At 41.0% G+C, this 20,000-nt stretch overlaps 1 protein-coding gene across 33 annotated transcripts in view; it reads right to left on the bottom strand.

Moving 5' to 3' along the window:
* LOC131349460 (receptor-type tyrosine-protein phosphatase delta-like) overlaps positions 1–20,000 on the bottom strand; it is a 403,614-nt gene that overhangs the window by 114,021 nt on the left and 269,593 nt on the right. For all 33 annotated transcript variants that reach the window (XM_058385154.1, XM_058385153.1, XM_058385162.1 and 30 more), the window contains one exon: positions 16,175–16,307. In XM_058385154.1, the coding sequence (XP_058241137.1) occupies positions 16,175–16,232 (58 nt within the window). In that variant the 5' untranslated portion in view covers positions 16,233–16,307. The remainder of the gene's footprint in view (positions 1–16,174; positions 16,308–20,000) is intronic.

The following is a 20,000-nucleotide window of genomic DNA, read 5'->3' as shown; positions in this document are numbered from 1 at the left end:
ATCAAATTCTTTTCTTTTCTTCCCTCACCTCTATTCTTCCATCTTATCACATCGTTTTCTTTTCTTCCGTCTCCTCTATTCTTCCATCTCATCATCACATCCTTTTCCTTTCTTCCCTCTTCTCATCAAATTCTTTTCTTTTTCTCCGCTTTCTTGCGTCTCTCATCACATCCTTTTCTTTTCCCCCCTCTCCTCTATTCTTCCATCTCATCATCACATCCTTTTCTTTTCTTCCATCTTCTCATCACATCCTTTTCTTTTTCCTCCCTCTCCTCTATTTTTCCATCTCATCATCACATCCTTTTCTTTTCTTCCCTCTTCTCATCAAATTCTTTTCTTTTCTTCCTTCTCCCCCTTTCTTGCGTCTTATCATATCCTTTTCCTTTTTTCTCTCTCCTCTTTTCTTCCGTATCAGTGAATCCGTTTCTTCACTTCCATCTCATCAACACACCCTTTTCTTCTCTTCTCTCTCCTTTTTTCTCATCACATCCATTTCTTCTCTTCCCTCTCCTCTTTTCTCATCACATCCTTTACTTTTCTTCCCTCTCCTCTTCTCTTCCATCTCATCATCACATCCCTCTTTTCCCTTCGTTCCTCTCTTCTGTATTATTTAAGCATTGTCTCTTCCCTCTCTTCTCTCCTTTTATCTTTTCTATTTCGTCTTTCATTGCCTCCTGCTTTTTGGCCCATCTTCCTTACTTGACCCTTCTCTTCTATTTTCTCTTTTATCCTTTTTTTTTTCTTTCAGTCACTTTTTTCCTTTGTAGTCTTTTCTCTTTTAGTCTCTTTACTTTTTTAGTCATCTATCCACTTTCCTTCCCTCCTCTGCCACGTGTCATGTCTCCCTCTCTTACTGTCACTTCCTTCACCTATTTATCGCCCCTTCTTCCTCCATCCCATCATTCCATCTATTTTTTCTTCACCTCTTTTCACTCATCTTCCTTATTTTGAACACCTGTTATTAAGGGGTCTCCTTCCTTTTCTCCTCTTGTCTCTATTCTTCCTTCTGTTATTCCTTCTTACTTCTTCTCTTCTCCTCCTTGTCTTTCATTTGATTTTGTTCCTCTGTTTGCAGTCTGTGGGTGGAGTCAGTGCTGCCACGCTAATGGAAAAGACCTGACAGACCATGTGAGGAAAAAAAACGAGTAGAAAAGAGAGGAAGATGTTGATGTGCTTCAAACAACCCTGTAGAAGTGCTGCATGGAGAGACAACTGACACACAGCCCTCTCTCTCTCTCTCTCTCTCTCTCACCCTTTCTCTCATCCTCTCTCTACCTTTTTTTACCCTCTCTCTGCCTCTCTCTCTCTCTCCCTTTCTCTCACCCTCTCCGTCTCTCTCTACTTTTCTCTCACACTCTTTCTCTCTCTCGCCCTCTCTCTATCTCTCTGCCACTCACTCACTCACTCACTCACTCTTTCTGCCACCCCCTCTACCATTCTCACCCTCTCCCTCTTCCTATCTCTCAACCTTTTTCTCACCCTCTCGCTCTACCTTTCTCTCACTCTTTTTCTCTGCCTCTCTCTCTCTCTCTCCCTTTCTCTCACTCTCTTCCTCTACGTCTCTCTCTACCTTTCTCTCACACTCTTTCTCTCTCTCTCTGCCTCTCTCTCACTCTCTCTCTGCCTCTGTCTCTCTCTGCCACTCACTCACTCACTCACTCTTTCTGCCCCCCCTCTCTACCTTTCTCACCCTCTGCCTCTCTCTCTACCTTTCTCTCACACCTCTTTCTCTCTCTCTCTCGCCCTCTCTCTCTGCCACTCACTCACTCACTCACTCTTTCCGCCTCTCTCTCTCTCTCTCTCTCTCTCTCTCTCACTCTCACTCCCCACCTCTCAGTGCATCAAACAGAATATACAATCAAGCAACACACACCTCGGTCACACACACTTTATCTTACACACACACACACACACACACACACACATAGACACACATCCCAGCAATGTGTTTCTTTCACACTCATATAAATGACATGTGTGTGTTTTGTGAAGTGAATTGTGATGGTTGCTTACTGCAGTATTGAACTGAAAATAAATGATTAATATAAATATATAAATGGTTGTGTGTTGTCTGAGTGTCTAATACTGTAAATAATGGACCGAAGATTCGTTGGTTATGTCAGAAGAATGCGGTCATTTTATGAATGTCTCTCTCCCTCACACACATCTTTATCAGTTATGTGTGTGTGTGTGTGTGTGTGTGTTTGTCTGGGATTTATCGTCTCTGAATACACCGAAAAATTTGTCGCAGTATTGGCCACTCTGGCATTATTGGGTCTGCTGATGCGTACTTGTTTGTTTATTTATTTATTTGTTTGTTTATTTGTTTGTTTGAATTCAACCGATGAAAAAGCCAGGAGGATGAGATAAGGCACAACTATAGAGCTTTCTTTACTGCCTGCTCTCTCTCTCTCTCTCTCTCTCTCTCTCTCTCTATTTTAATTATCTGATAGCATACACAGAGGCAGCTGAATATAAACACACACACACCTTTTTATGTGTGTACTGTCAGTGTATGGCTTGAAAACAAATAAACAATAACGACACTAAGTGCTATAGACACTTGGATAGTAATAACACAGTTATAACACACCAACAGAGTAATAAAGCATTAATAACAGTAATAACACTGCTCTACACACACACACACACACACACACACACACACCCCAGTCCCACACTTGTGTCAGGAGCATCACATCCTTTCAGGTTCATGGATCTCCTAGACCTCACACACACATACACACACGCACGCACACACACACATACACACACACACACGCACACACGGGCGTGTTGTGAAGGCAGTGGTGTGTGAGAGAATGACCTTTTCCAGAACATTAATTTAATGTAGGTAGAGAAAGTTTTGTGTGTGTGTGTGTGTGTGTCTGTTTTGTGCAGTGTGACACTTCAAACTGCTTCAAATATGCACAGGTGTATGAAGTACTGGATACTGCATCCATCACCAAACAAAACACTTCACATTCTGTGTTTCTGTCTGTCAGTGACTGCAGACGCTCAACATGCTGATGTGTACACTCTGCTGCACTAGGGCTGATACATGCAGGCCACGCCTCCTTTACTGTAACTGACAGACACATAGGCCACGCCTCCTTTACTGTCACTGACAGACACATAGGTCACGCCTCCTTTACTGTAACTGTAACTGACAGACACATAGGCCACACCTCCTTTGCGGTAAGTGACAGGCACACAGGTCATGCCTCCTTAACAGTAACTGACAGACACATAGGCCACACCTCCTTTGCGGTAAGTGACAGGCACACAGGTCATGCCTCCTTAACAGTAACTGACAGACACATAGGCCACACCTCCTTTGTGGTAAGTGACAGGCACACAGGTCATGCCTCCTTAACAGTAACTGACAGACACATAGGCCATGCCTCCTTTACTGTAACTGACAGACATATAGGCCACACCTTCTTTACTGTACCTGACAGAGGTATAGGCCACACCTCCTTTAAGGCAACTGACATACACCTAGACCACACCTCCTTTAGACTGTTCTGTTAGACACATAGGCCATGGCTTCTTTACAGTAATTGACAGACACATAGGCCACACCTCCTTTGCAGTAAGTGACAGACACATAGGCCACACCTCCTTTACATTAACTGACAGACACATAGGCCAGGCCTCCTTTACTGTCACTGACAGATGCATATGCCACACCTCCTTTGCAGTAACTGACAGACACATAGACCACCTGTAACTGACAGACACATAGGCCACACCTTCTTTACTCTGACTGACAGACACATAGGCCACACCTTCTTTACTCTAACTGACAGACACACAGGCCACGCCTCCTTTACTGTCACTGAAAGGCACATAGGCCACACCTCCTTTACACGGCTGTTTACTTGGTGCTTGGTCAGTAGAAATTTCTTGCTCTGGTTGTGTTTATTTATCTTATAGACTTTGTGCTGTCACTTCCTGTGTGTGTCTGTGTGTTACAGGGTGCTCATGGTTACAAGCACATTCGCCCAGTAAATATTTACTTAATGGAGAAGAACAGAGAGAGAGAGAGAGAGAGAGAGAGAGAGAGAGCAGCTGTGTGATTGTTCATGTAAAGTGAAATAAACACCCCAAATAATATATGAAACAGAATACAAACACACACACACACACAAACACACACACATTGTTCAAGTGAGTGTAGGGAGCTGACAAGTCTAAACACAGCAAGGGTAAAGAGGACCAAACCAACAGGACAGTGTGTGTGTGTGTGTGTGTGTGTGCAGAAAGATCCAAAGGTTAAAATTCCATTTACAATCCATTACCATGTGAAATAACAAAAGGGAATAAAACCTAAATACATAACAATAATAACAGTGATGATGATGATGATGATGAGGAGGAGGAGGATTTCATTCGAGGTGTTGACAGGATGCGAGGCAGGTTCGAGGTTTAAACCCTCGTCCATCATGCGGAGTGTTAATATGCTGTAGACTATAACACAGGTCTTGATTGAGTGTACAGTAATCTCACTTACATTACATTCTTGGCAAAGATCAGTGCAGCGTCATTAAAAATGAAGACGGAGAGAGAGAGAGACAGATGAGGAGATGAATGGAGAAGGTTTGGCAAGGAGGAGAATGAAACTGTCACGCAGTATGTGTGTCTCACAGAGAGAGAGAGTGTGTGTGTGTGTGTGTGTTAGGATGCTTTATGTCGTTGTTGGCCGTCTGGCTGTCATCCTGAGTAAAAGGCGGGTCAGGAGGTTAAACACCGATCTGTAACATCTACTCTTTTACTGGGTTCAACTTCATGAATATTCCATGGCAGTATTTCTCTCACACACACACACACACACACACACACGAAACACACATACACACACACACACAGCCTAATACAGCCAGAGCCAGCGCACTCACTATGAACACCAGCACGGCTCTGAGACAGGGGTGTGACCTTAAGTCCACCATCTTGTTGCCTCTGTAACCGACTATCAAACAGCATCCATGTCACGTAGTGCACACGTGTGAGACACGTGACGAACGTACAGGCTCCGAAACCGAATCCCAGACTTTAACGATGTGTGACAATGTGGAGGAGGACTGAATTTCTAGTTGCTGAAGTGAAGGCCTGGCTTCCAGCACAGGATGGAGAGAGGTTCTTCCAGTACGGAGAGAGTCTTAATTAACACGAGAGGGTCCTCGGCTCGTTAAGGCTGTCCTTTATTAGTCTCCTCCTCATTAATGCTGCCTGTAATTAGCTGGAAATGAAAAGCAGTAACTGAGCTGAGAGCCTGGCTGCATGTGATGAGGTCATGTGTGTGTGTGTGTGTGTTTGTGTACCATTTAATATCTGCTCATATCCATCCATCCATCTAAAAATACACACTTTTCACCACAGGCAGCCTGTTGCTCACACACTGTTCCCTTTTCGCTGACATTTCTCAAATTGGTTAGCGGTCAGCGCTAAGTGCAGTTACACTGTAATTTAAGTAGCGCCAAGCCTTTTCTTAGTAATTTACCACCACTTCTCAGAACAATGTTGATATTCCTGATGGCTCTGTGTTGTTTTTCGCATCGAGCACACTTTTACTTGGCCGTATATTCGCCAGACTGAAGGATGTGTCGTTCTTCGCTTGGCTGGTGTGTTAGCCCCCTTCTATGGCTAGCTAGGCGAGAAATCTAATTAAACGATTGTGAGTGGATAAGTGGCGAGAGCGCCGTGTTGAAAAGCACAAGTTTTCATCGGAACACATGGTGTTTTTTTTGTTGTCCATGACAAACTCCTAGGCTCCGGGAAACTCAACAAACTCCGTCTTCTTTCTGCCCTCTAGAAGAGAGACTGAGGAGAAAGAGAGAGAGTCGAAGACAGAGCGAGGCGAGATGAAGAATCGGCTTCCATTTCATTCCTCTTTTTATTTTCTTCCTCTCCTCTCGCTCTGTCGTTTTTTTTTTTTTTCTTTCTTAGCCTACAGTCCTCACTGGGAGACTCCTGCCATTTATCATAGCAGCATCGAGTGGGAGTTTTCGCCCCCCCCCCCCAACCACCCCTTCTCTCTCTCTCTCTGTGCCATTATACCGTCTTCACATCATCACCAGCACCAGATTGCATTCCTCCATCCATCATCAATTCCCTCTATTCTTTCATCTCTCCCGCTTTCTCTCTCTCTCTCTCCCTCTCTCTCTCTCACCAGAGTCAGATCTTCCATCAGCCGGCAGGAGAAAGTGCAGCCAGCCAGAAGAGAGCTGGTACATGCAGGTAAAGGTGTGCGCCCACACACACAAACACACACAAACACACACACACACACACATATATATATATATATATAAACACACACACACACACACACATATATATATATATATATATATATATATAAACACACACACACACACATATATATATATATATATATATACACACACACACACACACACACACACACATATATATGTGTGTGTGTGTGTTTATATATATATATATATATATAAACACACACACACTTGTTTGGTGCAAGGGAAGTATTTGGCAGATGGCGAGAGAGGAAGTGGCCGTGTAAGATGGCGCTATGCCCAACACACATGCATGCACATGCACACACACACACACACACACACGAAGACATGTTTGCTGAAAACACCTCATGATCTTTGTTCTTCACATTTACTTCAACATTTGGCCCAAATTATTCTCGTAGGAATCCCATGAGATGCTCCATGGCATCAGGTCTACGTTCATGTTAGATGAATTAACACTGTATTAATGACTGAAGTTCTCTTTCTCTGTGTGTGTGTGTGTGTGTGTGTGTGTGTATGGATGGTGAGATGTCCATGAGGTGTAAGTGTGAGATTATTAATCCAAATCTTGCACGGGGAGGACAATTTCATTACAGCGTGATCGATATTCCTGTAGATTGGGGCTCGGGGAGTGGGTAGGACGAGCTGGAGGAGGCGTCACTGTCTCTAACTCACTGTCTCTGCTTGCAGCTGGAGGCAGTTTTATTGCACCGAAAGCATTTATACTTCATCTATGCATTGCTAATGAAAACATTAATGATGCATAATAATGAAAATGTGCACATCCTATGCTATATTTATCTCTCACTTTCCTCTCTCTCTCTCTCTCTCTCTCTCTTTCTCTCTCTCTAGTGTAGTCTAGTGGAACTAAGTGGACCCCATACTTCTGAAGCATAGAGCAAAACAGCTGTCAAAAAAAAGAAGAAATAAATAAGATAAAAAAATGCATCAGGTTTTAATTGAGATCGCTAATTCGAGATGCTTTCTGACTGAATAGAAAGTGTGTCGCTTTGGATCAGGGCGCGGTTGCTCATCTCGAGTCCCTCTTCCCATTTCCTAGTAGGAAGTGTTTTCTGGAGGATACGTCATGGCGACATCATTTCCAGCATGTCTAAAACTCTAACACTAGAGCCACTTAGCGGCTTATGCTATTTGGTTTCAGAGCCACGAAATAGGTTGATGGAAATGAAATCCGACACGGTGATGAAGATTTGTGACTTGTATTGTCAAGACAATTACTGTATCAAAGAAAACAGACCTAGATGATTTTCCCTAACTTCTTCTTTCTTGTCGAAACGTATTAGCGAGCCAATAACGTTCTATCAGTGCTGCAGATCCCAGCTCTAAGTGCTATCTCTTATTTCTCCCCCGATCTGTGTGTCTCTCTCTTGTTTACGGGTGTTTGCGATCCTAAACCGATGGCTGTTGCGACTCCCCAAAGAGACCTAATGGCAAAACCGCAGTCTCTCCGTTCCCCGACGCTCATGCTCGATCGGTCCGTAAAGCTCGGCCAATTAAATCGCGCCACATAATGAGAGGCAGCAGATCAGCGAGTGTGAAATTACTGCCGCTAGAGGAAGAAAAAACGTTTCTTTATCTGTCCTTCTTCTTCTTCCTCCTCTTTGACGCTGTTAAGGAGAAGAAAGCGTATGGGGTTTAAACGCTTACAGTAGAGCCAAAGGACTCGATTAGAACCGAACGCGCGATCTCTCTGTTCTACACAGAGTTAATTAGCAACATGGACTGAATGGCATGAATATTCATGAGCAGGCGTGCGGAGTGGACTGTTTCATTTGCATAGAGATGTTAATGCCTCCTCCGAGAAGCTCATATAAGAGATTAAGAAGAGATTAGGAGAATGACAAGCGCTTAGTAGGGCCGCAAAAGCCTGGTGTGTCTCGCGGTGTGTTAGGTAGAGGATTTTCCTCACGTGTCTGATGAAGGAAGCTTGAAAGCAAGAAGCTGTATTCGGACCTCTTGTTGTACGTGTATACAGATGTTTGGATACGAGGAACACACACACATGCTATTTGTACAGATGCAAAAAAGTCCTCATCACACAACCGCCTTTCCCATCACTCCAAACTCTGGCATGTTAGCAGCGATCAGCTTTAGCGTATGCTGCAGTGCTATGCCAAGCATGCGCGCGTGTGTCGCGTGCGTCGTGTGTGTCGCGTGTGTGCCAACCGTACGCTGGCCAGACTCTAAACATCTGGCAATGTGCTGGTTTCAGAGGCATGAGGGACTGAGTGAGTCTGCCATCTTCTCTTTCTGTGATAATGCTCTCTCTCTCTCTCTCTCTCTCACCCTCTCACTCTCATCTCGTTTTCTTTTACCTCTCTCTCTGTCTCTTACCTCTCTCTCTCCCATCTGTTTCTCCCTCTCTCTCTCCTATCTTGTTTTCTGTATGCTTACGCCTCTCTCTCTCTCTCTCTCTCTCTCTCTCTCTCTCACCCTTTCTCACTCTCTCTCTCATCTCGTTTTCTTTTACCTCTCTCTCTCTCTCATCTGTTTCTCCCTCTCTCTCTCCTCTCTCTCTCTCTCTCTCTCTCTCTCTCTCACCTTTTCTCACTCTCTCTCTCATCTCGTTTTCTTTTACCTCTCTCTCTGTCTCTTACCTCTCTCTCTCTCTCTCTCTCTCTCTCTCTCTCACTCTCTCTCACCTTTTCTCACTCTCTCTCTCATCTCGTTTTCTTTTACCTCTCTCTCTGTCTCTTACCTCTCTCTCTCTCTCTCTCTCTCACCTTTTCTCACTCTCTCTCTCATCTCGTTTTCTTTTACCTCTCTCTCTGTCTCTTACCTCTCTCTCTCTCTCTCTCTCTCACCTTTTCTCACTCTCTCTCTCATCTCGTTTTCTTTTACCTCTCTCTCTGTCTCTTACCTCTCTCTCTCTCTCTCTCTCTCTCTCTCTCTCTCATCTGTTTCTCCCTCTCTCTCTCACCCTTTCTCTCATCTCGTTTTCTGTATGCTTACGCCTCTGTCTTTTACTTCTCTCTCTGTCTCTCTCTCTCTCATCTGTTTCTCCCTCTCTCTCTCCTCTCTCTCTCATCTTGTTTTTTTTGTATGCTTACACCTCCCTCCCTCCCTCTCTCTCCCTCCCTCCCCCTCCACCAGTTTCAGTATTTCAGTGTAACATGTTTTATTGACATTGCACTTTTAACACAATTTTGCCAAAGCAATTATAGTCCATCGTGACTCGTAAATCGGACTCTCATTTTCTCTCTCTCTCTCTCTCTCTCTCTCACACACACACACACACACACACACAGAATAACCGAATCTCTGCTCCACCATCACATCTCAGCGTGTTCTGCTCTGAAGTGCCTCCCTAATTAGCTTGATTTTGAATGCACCGTAAAAAAAAAGGTCAAGATCACTTGACAATTCCAGCCTTGGCCACGTCTGTTCTCGGGCAGCCCTCGCGTTTCGCTTCCACTCGTTTCAATTCAGGCGCTCTTTCACTCTTTAATGATTGCTGGAATCTTCGTAATGCGTGTGTACGCTCCTTGGCTGGGTCACGTTTGTGGGCACTTGATTTCAGACGATTACGGAATAAACGGCTGAAGAAATACTTTTATACAGTTATAAAAAATTGACAATTCCACCTGATCATTCATCAGTGTGGTTGAGGAGACAGACTTTATTTGATTTTCCACGATTTGCAGACAGAAATTAAACATAAATAAGCGACAAGAAATCTTTTTTTGTTCCATTTCATCGTCTGTACCGCTTATCCTATCCTCGGGTCAGGCGTCATCGGGCATCAAGGCAGGATACACCCTGAATGGAGTGCCAACCCATCGCAGGGCACACACACACACAATCACACACTACTCCAATCAGCCTAGAATCATGTCTTCAGCGTGTGGGAGGAAACCGGAGCACCCGGAGGAAACCCACCAAGCACGGGGAGAACAGGCAAACTCCACACACATAGTGAGCGGGAGCTAGACTCGAACCCAGGACGCTGGAGGTGTGGGGCGAGCGTGCTAACCGCTTGATTAAGAAATCATAATTAGCGATATTAAATAAGTAAGCTCAAATGCTTTTGTCACCAGAGAACTCAACCCCATCAATTTCCAGCCTCTTTGATACACCCTTTCACGCAGGCATGTGAATGGAACAAAACATATACATAAACATAAGAACCCTTGAACCACTTATCTTTATGTTTGGATTGGATTCTGCTTCACCGTTTTCGGCCTGTTTTGGAGTGAATAAAACGTCTGTTGAGTGAATAAATCTATCTATCTATCTATCTATCTATCTATCTATCTATCTATCTATCTATCTATCTATCTATCTATCTATCTATCTATCTATCTATCTATCTATCACTGGAAACTATATTTTTCGAGATTGCGGAGCGGAATATAAATGAGGGAATTATGTATCTAAAGCCTGTCTCTCTTTCTGTCGGTGTCTTTCTTTCAGATCTTCCTGATAGCACCAGTCTTAATTACACCTCTATTGTTTCCCTAGCAGCAGAACATCAGTGAGGTAATTACACACCGCCATCGGAGCTCAGGGGGGGACTTCAACAGCTCACGCGCTTTTCTTTATCAGCTAACCTCAAAAGATATATTTTGAGCGCATGTGCAGTTTTACCGTCGAGGGACACGTGAGACGGATTAGACGTTTCTGGAGACTGTAGCGTCATTTCATGACAGCTTGTGGTGGAAGACCCAGCACCACTGTTGGGCGATTGAGCAAGGGCCTTAACCCTCTCTGTTCCAGTGGGGCTGTATCATAGCTGCCCCTGTGCTCTGACCCCAACTTCCTCAGCTGGGATGTGTGAAGAAAAGAATTCCACTGTGCTGTAATGTACATGTGGCGATAACTCATGCCATTCTTCGTTCTTCTTCAAAATGTTAGCCGCTGCCTCTAACGCCTAGCAATAAAGTGCCTTCTAAGCTAACGTGGTGAAATATAGAAATCCTCTAGCTTTACCACACTATATCATCAGCTCAGAATACGCTAATATTCTGGAAAATCCTGTAAATATATCAGATAAAACTGCGTCTAAAGTTTGCTGCCATATAAATCTCGCCTCTACTACAAACATCATGGTGCATGCGAGTCCAAAATCCGGTGTGTGCGAGAAAGTGTGCCAGCTGTCCTTCTACGTGTTCAGTGAAGGATGAAATGGATTGTATTTAAATAAAATTAGCATACAGGCAAGCTAAACACCGAACTGCGGCAAACTAAATGCTAATTCGGAGCTGCCTGGAAGCCGAATGCAAATTGAATCCGATTGTAACGATCATTTACATTAGAGAGGACATGAATTAAACACAGGTTCAGTGCGAGCCGCCTACGCTGAAATATCAATACCATTACCAAATGTCAGAGCGGCGCTAAGTGGTCTTACGCAACATCTGAAGACGGAGGCGCGGTGAAGGAGCAGATTTTTACAGCAGATAAAGATTACAGCGTGTGCGCTGAGCGCTGATTTATAGCGTCCACTCGCAAGAGTGTGTGTGTGTGTGTGTGTCGTGGCTGTGTTTAATCTCTGTTTGTGTGTACTGTAATCTTGTTTATTAGACAGTAGGTTACATAAAGACTAGGAATGGGGCGGAGTTAAGAATCGTATAAATCAAACACCGAACAAAAACCTTAGGTACACGTTCTGATTTCTACCGTTTCTAGATATTTCTGTTTCTAGATATATTTCTGTTTCTAGATATTTCTGTTTCTAGATATATTTCTGTTTCTAGATATATTTCTGTTTCTAGATATATTTCTGTTTCTAGATATTTCTGTTTCTAGATATATTTCTGTTTCTAGATATATTTCTGTTTCTAGATATATTTCTGTTTCTAGATATTTCTGTTTCTAGATATATTTCTGTTTCTAGATATATTTCTGTTTCTAGATATATTTCTGTTTCTAGATATTTCTGTTTCTAGATATATTTCTGTTTCTAGATATATTTCTGTTTCTAGATATTTCTGTTTCTAGATATATTTCTGTTTCTAGATATTTCTGTTTCTAGATATATTTCTGTTTCTAGATATTTCTGTTTCTAGATATATTTCTGTTTCTAGATATTTCTAGATATTACATCATTAAGCAGGATGCAGTCACACACACGTGAGCCTATTGAATGCCTACTGAATATAAATTATTAAAAAAAATAGATATGGCTTGCTTTTTCCCCACCCCCTTTATCCTTATAAGGAAATTCATAAGGAATATAGACTTTATTTAGGAGTGTAGATACATACAGACATGTTCGCTCGTTTACTCAGTAACACTGACGATACAACTGACTGTTTTAATCATGTTTAAAATACGAATCATTTCACGAATCATGTTTAAAATATGAATTGTTTTACGAATCGTACAAATTATTTTACGAATCCTGTTTAAAATACGAATCATTTTACAAATCATGTTTAAAATATGAATCAGTTTTACGAGTCATGTTTAAAATACGACTCATTTTACGACTCGTTTAAAATACGAATCATTTGACAAATCATACGAATCATGTTTAAAATACGAATCATTTTACGAATGATACAAATCGTTTGATCAATCATGTTTAAAATACGAATCATTTTACGAATGATACAAATCGTTTGATCAATCATGTTTAAAATACGAATCATTTTACGAATGATACAAATCGTTTGATCAATCATGTTTAAAATGCGAATCATTTTTTAAATCATGTTTAAAATACCAATCGTTTAACGAATCATGTTTAACATAAGAATCCGTTTATGAATTATGTTTAAGATACAAATCACTTTACGAATCAAACAAATTATTTTACGAATCATGTTTAAAATATGAATCGTTTAATGAATCATGTTTAAACTACGAATCATTTTACGGATCATGTTTAAAATACGAATCGTTTAACGAATGATGTATAAAATACAAATCATTTTACAAATCATGTTTAAAATATGGATCATTTTGCGAATCATATGAATCACTTTACAAATCGTGTTTAAAATACAAAATATTTTACGAATCATGTTTAAGATATGAATGATTTTATGAATCACGTTTAAAATATGAATCATTTTACAAATCATGTTTAAAATATGAATTGTTTTACGAATCATGTTTAAAATACGAATCATTTTATGAATCATGTTGAAAATACGAATCATTTTACAGAGCATGTTTAAAATATAAATCATTTTAAGAATCATGTTTAAAATACAAATCATTTTACAAATCGTGTTTAAGATATGAATCATTTTCCGAATCATACGACTCATTTTACAAATCGTGTTTAAAATACGAATCGTTTTACGAATCATGTTTAAAATACGAATCATTCTACGAACCATGTCTAAAACACAAATCATTTTACATATCATGTTTAAGATATGAATCATTTTCTGAATCATATGAATCATTTTCCAAATCATGTTTAAGATATGAATGATTTTATGTATGATGTTCAAAATATGAATCGTTTTACAAATCAGGTTTGAAATACGATTCATTTTACGAATACATACATATAAAAATACATATAAAGATGTCATTCAAAATGTAATTATCAACAGTTAACTGATTCATTTCAGATCCCATTGTAAATTAAATTAAAATTATCGATTTTAACACATGGCAGCATCAATAACAATCTCTACACTCTCTTTCCTTAGACTTGCTGATGGTTTCCTCAGCATCAGCATCAGCATCAAACCAAAAAAAAAAAAAAAAATACGACAGAGCCATTCTACAAGCTTGTATATTTTTTTATTATTATTTCCACACTCGCATTTCTCTAACAGCGGCATCACTACACCTGACATTTGAGGTTTAATAAGCTCGGCAGGGAAGCCGCTCTTATTTCAGCTGCTCGAGTACTGTCGCATTTAGAGCTCATACGTCCGCCGGGGAGGTACGAAGGGGGGGGGGATAAATAAATAAATAAAATAAACAACAAGAAACCCAGCTACAGTACAAACAATGTACAGTGTACAGAGACAGAAGAGCGGTGAAGTTCAGTAAGGTATACTGCAGCTTTACTGCTGAATCATCACTAAACTAATGTCTAACTATACATGACGTTCATCTAAATAAAGCATCTTCCATTCGCTGTGAGCTGTCTGTCCCTAACAAACAGATGGCTCTTTAATTAGTGGCTTCAGAGACGGAAAAAGGAGGAATCAAACTTTTTCGTCCCTGCCGACGGAAGGATGAAAACAAAACACAATCAGGAAATGCTGAAGGGACGCAGGAAACAATGATGGACTGATACGCGGTCACGCGGCGATGTGAGGCGGCAGACTGATGTGGGCTGAATACAGACAGATTAAAGCGACGATGATGCTGGGGGTTTCACGGCTGATTGACGGCTCGGGATCTGGATTCGTGTGGGCGGCTTATTGAGGGGGTTTTGTCTTGAGGAACGGTACGAGAGGAATGTTGCTGAAATGTATAGCTGATTGCGGGTCTATTTATTTAGCTGAAGTAAAAGGTAATAAAGTTTACTACAGTGGAAGTCAAAGAAAAAGGAACTAAGAGAATAGTCACGCGTGTGTGTGTGTGTGTGTGTGTGTTAATTGTGGGTGCCATATTATATTTCACTTGGAGTGTGTTGTACATCCAGAGCAGCAGGTGTTTTGTGCAAACATGTAGGCGGAGGTGCGAGAATCTTTCTTGATATGCTCCAGCCTACCGATTTTGACACGCTCCCTCCCTCTCTCTCATATTCCTTCATCACTCAATTTCTGCTCGCCGTGTCCAGTGTTTGATGGAGAAGGGGGACGAGGACACATGCTCGCTAAACAGAAGCCCTCGACTGGCAACTGCTGAAGGCTGAAACTATGACAGCATGTCTGGCTGGGATCTGGTGACCGTGAGTCTAGGTCCTCATAGCCAAAACACACACACACACACGTGCACCACGGTTACTTTGTTTTGGCCTCAAAATAATTAACCTCTAACAGCTGCCAGCAATCTTTTTAGAGATGAACAGCTGGTAAAAGAGAGAGAGAGTGTGAGAGAGAGAGACAGAAGGTGAGAGAAGAGGGGAGTGATAGAGACAGAAGGAGAGAGAGAGAGAGAGAGAGAGAGAGAGAGAGAGAGAGGTCCAACCTCAGTCCAATATGTGCACTGCTGATATTACAGCCACGAGACAGAGGCGGGAAAGTAAACGCGAGACATATAAGAGAGAGAAGGAAGGAGGGAGGATAACTAGAAAGAGACAGAAGAGTGAGAGACAAAATAAGAACAGACACAATAACGAGACATGAAACTCGAGCGAGAAGGTGACAGACATTCCGACAGCCGTGAAGTTCAAAGATTTGCTCATCATTTTGATATTTGAGGTCTTTCTCAGAAAACAATATGATGATGCAATGAGAGAGAGAGAGAGAGAGAGAGAGATAATGAAAGTTTGAAAAGTTTTCTGTGTGAAGTAATGAAGACAGCTGGGACGTTTCTCGGCGATGCCTGAACGCAGAGGTTTACACTTCACGTTGTTGAACACCGGGTTAGTGCCGTGTCTCAATCCCTCAGCCTTACTGTTTAGGATTAACTCCCATCATGCTTTTCTCCATCCTCACATCACGTACCGGCTAACACTCTTCACTCATCATGTTACTGAACTTCTGCTAGAGGATCATCGCTGACGGAGAGAGCTCTGGTAACACGATCTAACAGATGTGGTCTTTCAGAAGGAAGATGGCACCAGAAAGCCAGATGTGGTGTCTGTGAGTGCCAAACATTGGTGTATGAAGCGTGTCTCAAAAAAATAGTGTTCAAGCTGACTTCCATATATGGTCTTATATATAAGGACACGCCCACATCTTCATCTGCAAACTGAAGTGAATGGAGCAGAGCAGTGTGTGTGTGTGTGTGTGTGTGTGTGTGTGTGTGTGGGCACTGTGACGGGCAGTGTGATGGATGGAGGGACTCACTCTCGGCGTGTGTGAGAAGCAGTAAGGAGGCGAGCAGCAGCAGCAGCAGGGTTGGCATCGTGATGGTTGGCACGTGTGCTTCAGCAGCCTCGATGGCACAAACGCTGCGAGTCTCCTATTCACCTCTCACAACCTGCAGACAGAAAGACAGACAGACAGACAGAATTATGGGACGGCGATTAACAAAGACAACATCCCGCAGCTTCAGGAGGAGGCGCTGGCGCCCTGGGAATTGTTAAACGCTCCCAAATGGTTTGGTTTTCGGTTCTAATGGATGACCCCTGGACAATTTTCGCTCTTGTTGAGCAGGAGACGCAGATGAGCCAGACGCACTCTCTCTGTGACCCGACCGAGACCTGGCTTTCGTTGCTTTATGCCGCTCATTAGCGCGGCCATAAATTGCTGCATGAAAATTTTTAAAATGTGCTTAGCACAGCTTTAAAATTCTAATAGCGCAATTATAACACAGATACTAGATTCGACACCTTTGTTGACTTTATTGCCGCTCGGTAATAATTCAGTGGAAGTTCTCGTTAGCATTTGGCTTTTGACACCGACCGCAAGGAATCGAATGGGAAAATTAATTACGTCACTTATGGATGAATAATGAGACGCAGGAATCTATTAGGAGACGGCGATAACACGCGGGAGACACGCTCGGTGACTGCGGACATATAGATTAATCGGATTAGGTGATGTATATAGATCAAAAGAAGAGCGTGTCGATTCATTCAAGATTCTTATTTAATCCAGGGGTGGCGGATTAATCCGGAGAGGCGGGGCAGATATCGATTAAATGAATTACTCGGGGTGCAGGGATTAATCAGGAGACGTTTAGAAAGTACACGGGATAATCTGGAGATAGTGATGATTAATCTGGGCATATGCATTAATCGGGATATGTATAAAATTACACAAAGAGACATAACAAATGTATTTTGTATTAATTCATCTGAGCACATTAATCAGGAGATGGACTGAATAATCAGGAGGTACATACATTTATTGGGGCACATGTAATTTAATCAAGCGATGTGTTGATAAGGAGACATACGGATTAATCAGGAGATGTATAGATTACTTGGAAGACATATAGAATAATCTCTGGAGGCATACAGAATAATTGGAAGACATATAGAATAATCTGGAGGCATACAGAACAATTTGGAGGCATATAGAATAATCTGGAGGCATATAGAATACTCTGGAGGCATATAGAATAATCTGGAGGCATATAGAACAATCTGGAGGCCTATAGAATAATCTGGAGGCATATAGAATACTCTGGAGGCATATAGAATAATCTGGAGGCATACAGAATACTCTGGAGGCATATAGAATAATCTGGAGGCATATAGAATAATCTGGAGGCATATTGAACAATTTGGAGGCATATAGAATAATCTGGAGGCATATAGAATACTCTGGAGGCATATAGAATAATCTGGAGGCATACGGAATACTCTGGAGGCATATAGAATAATCTGGAGGCATATAGAATAATCTGAAGGCATATAGAATAATCTGGAGGCATATAGAATAATCTGGAGGCATATAGAATAATTGGGAGGCATATAGAATAATCTGGAGGCATATAGAATAATTGGGAGGCATATAGAATAATCTGGAGGCATATAGAATAATTGGGAGGCATATAGAATAATCTGGAGGCATATAGAATAATCTGGAGGCATATAGAATAATCTGGAGGCATATAGAATAATTGGGAGGCATATAGAATAATCTGGAGGCATATAGAATAATTTGGAGGAATATAGAATAATCTGGAGACATAGAATAATCTGGAGGCATATAGAATAATCTGGAGGCATAGAGAATAATCTGGAGGCATAGAGAATAATCTGGAGGCACAGAGAATAATCTGGAGGCATAGAGAATAATCTGGAGGCATATAGATTAACTAGACAAAATATAGAATAATCAAAAGTCATATCGAATAATCAGATGACATGTAGAATAATCTGAAGGCATATCGATTAATCAAGTGACAGATTAATTGTGGGTGACAGAAAATACGAGGCATATAGATTAATTAGATGAAATACTAATTAATGAAATGACATATAGATTATTTGGGAGACATATCGATTAATCACAGGACTTATAGATTGATCAGGAGACATATCGATTAATCATACGACTTATAGATTGATCAGGAGACATATCGATTAATCGAGACTTATAGATTGGTGAGGAGACATTGATTAATCACAAGGCTTATAGATTGATCAGGAGACATATGGATTAATCACACGACTTATAGATTGATCAGGAGACATACTGATTAATCACAAGACTTATAGATTGATCAGGAGACATATGGATTAATCACAAGGCTTATAGATTGATCAGGAGACATATGGATTAATCACAAGACTTATAGATTGATCAGGAGACATACTGATTAATCACAAGGCTTATAGATTGATCAGGAGACATATGGATTAATCACACGACTTATAGATTGATCAGGAGACATATGGATTAATCACAAGGCTTATAGATTGATCAGGAGACATATGGATTGATCACAAGGCTTATAGATTGATCAGGAGACATATGGATTAATCACAAGACTTATAGATTGATCAGGAGACATATGGATTAATCACAAGGCTTATAGATTGATCAGGAGACATATGGATTAATCACAAGACTTATAGATTGATCAGGAGACATACTGATTAATCACAAGGCTTATAGATTGATCAGGAGACATATGGATTAATCACACGACTTATAGATTGATCAGGAGACATATGGATTAATCACAAGGCTTATAGATTGATCAGGAGACATATGGATTGATCACAAGGCTTATAGATTGATCAGGAGACATATGGATTAATCACAAGACTTATAGATTGATCAGGAGACATACTGATTAATCACAAGACTTATAGATTGATCAGGAGACATATGGATTGATCATAAGGCTTATAGATTGATCAGGAGACATATGGATTAATCACAAGACTTATAGATTGATCAGGAGACATATGGATTAATCACAAGGCTTATAGATTGATCAGGAGACATATGGATTAATCACACGACTTATAGATTGATCAGGAGACATATGGATTAATCACAAGGCTTATAGATTGATCAGGAGACATATGGATTAATCACAAGGCTTATAGATTGATCAGGAGACATATGGATTAATCACAAGGCTTATAGATTGATCAGGAGACATATGGATTAATCACAAGGCTTATAGATTGATCAGGAGACATATGGATTAATCACAAGGCTTATAGATTGATCAGGAGACATATGGATTAATCACAAGGCTTATAGATTGATCAGGAGACATATGGATTGATCACAAGGCTTATAGATTGATCAGGAGACATATGGATTAATCACAAGACTTATAGATTGATCAGGAAACATTGATTATTTAGATGGCACAAAGAATAATCTGGAGGCATTTACATTTACAGCATTTGACAGACGCTCTTATCCTGAGTGACATACAAGAAGTGCTTTAAAGTCTCTATCAGTGAATACATTAACACTGGTTCAATAGGACACAGACTTAGGATACCATCAGATTAATAGTATGTACATATAACATACATTTACATTACATTACATTACATTTACATATAGATTAAACTGGAGGCATATCGATTAATCAGGTGTCATATAGAATAATCAGAAGCCATATAGAATAATTGAGAGACCTACAGGTCAATCAGGAGGTGTGTAGATTAATATAAGAGTTGCTAAATTACTCAGTAGATGTTTGGGTTAATTAGGAGACTATCATAAAAAGTACAGACGAATCAGGAGATTT

The sequence above is a fragment of the Hemibagrus wyckioides genome, linkage group LG29 (genome assembly GCF_019097595.1).
Source record: "Hemibagrus wyckioides isolate EC202008001 linkage group LG29, SWU_Hwy_1.0, whole genome shotgun sequence".
NCBI classification, from domain to species: domain Eukaryota; kingdom Metazoa; phylum Chordata; class Actinopteri; order Siluriformes; family Bagridae; genus Hemibagrus; species Hemibagrus wyckioides.
This window is presented reverse-complemented; position numbering and strand designations above follow the sequence as displayed.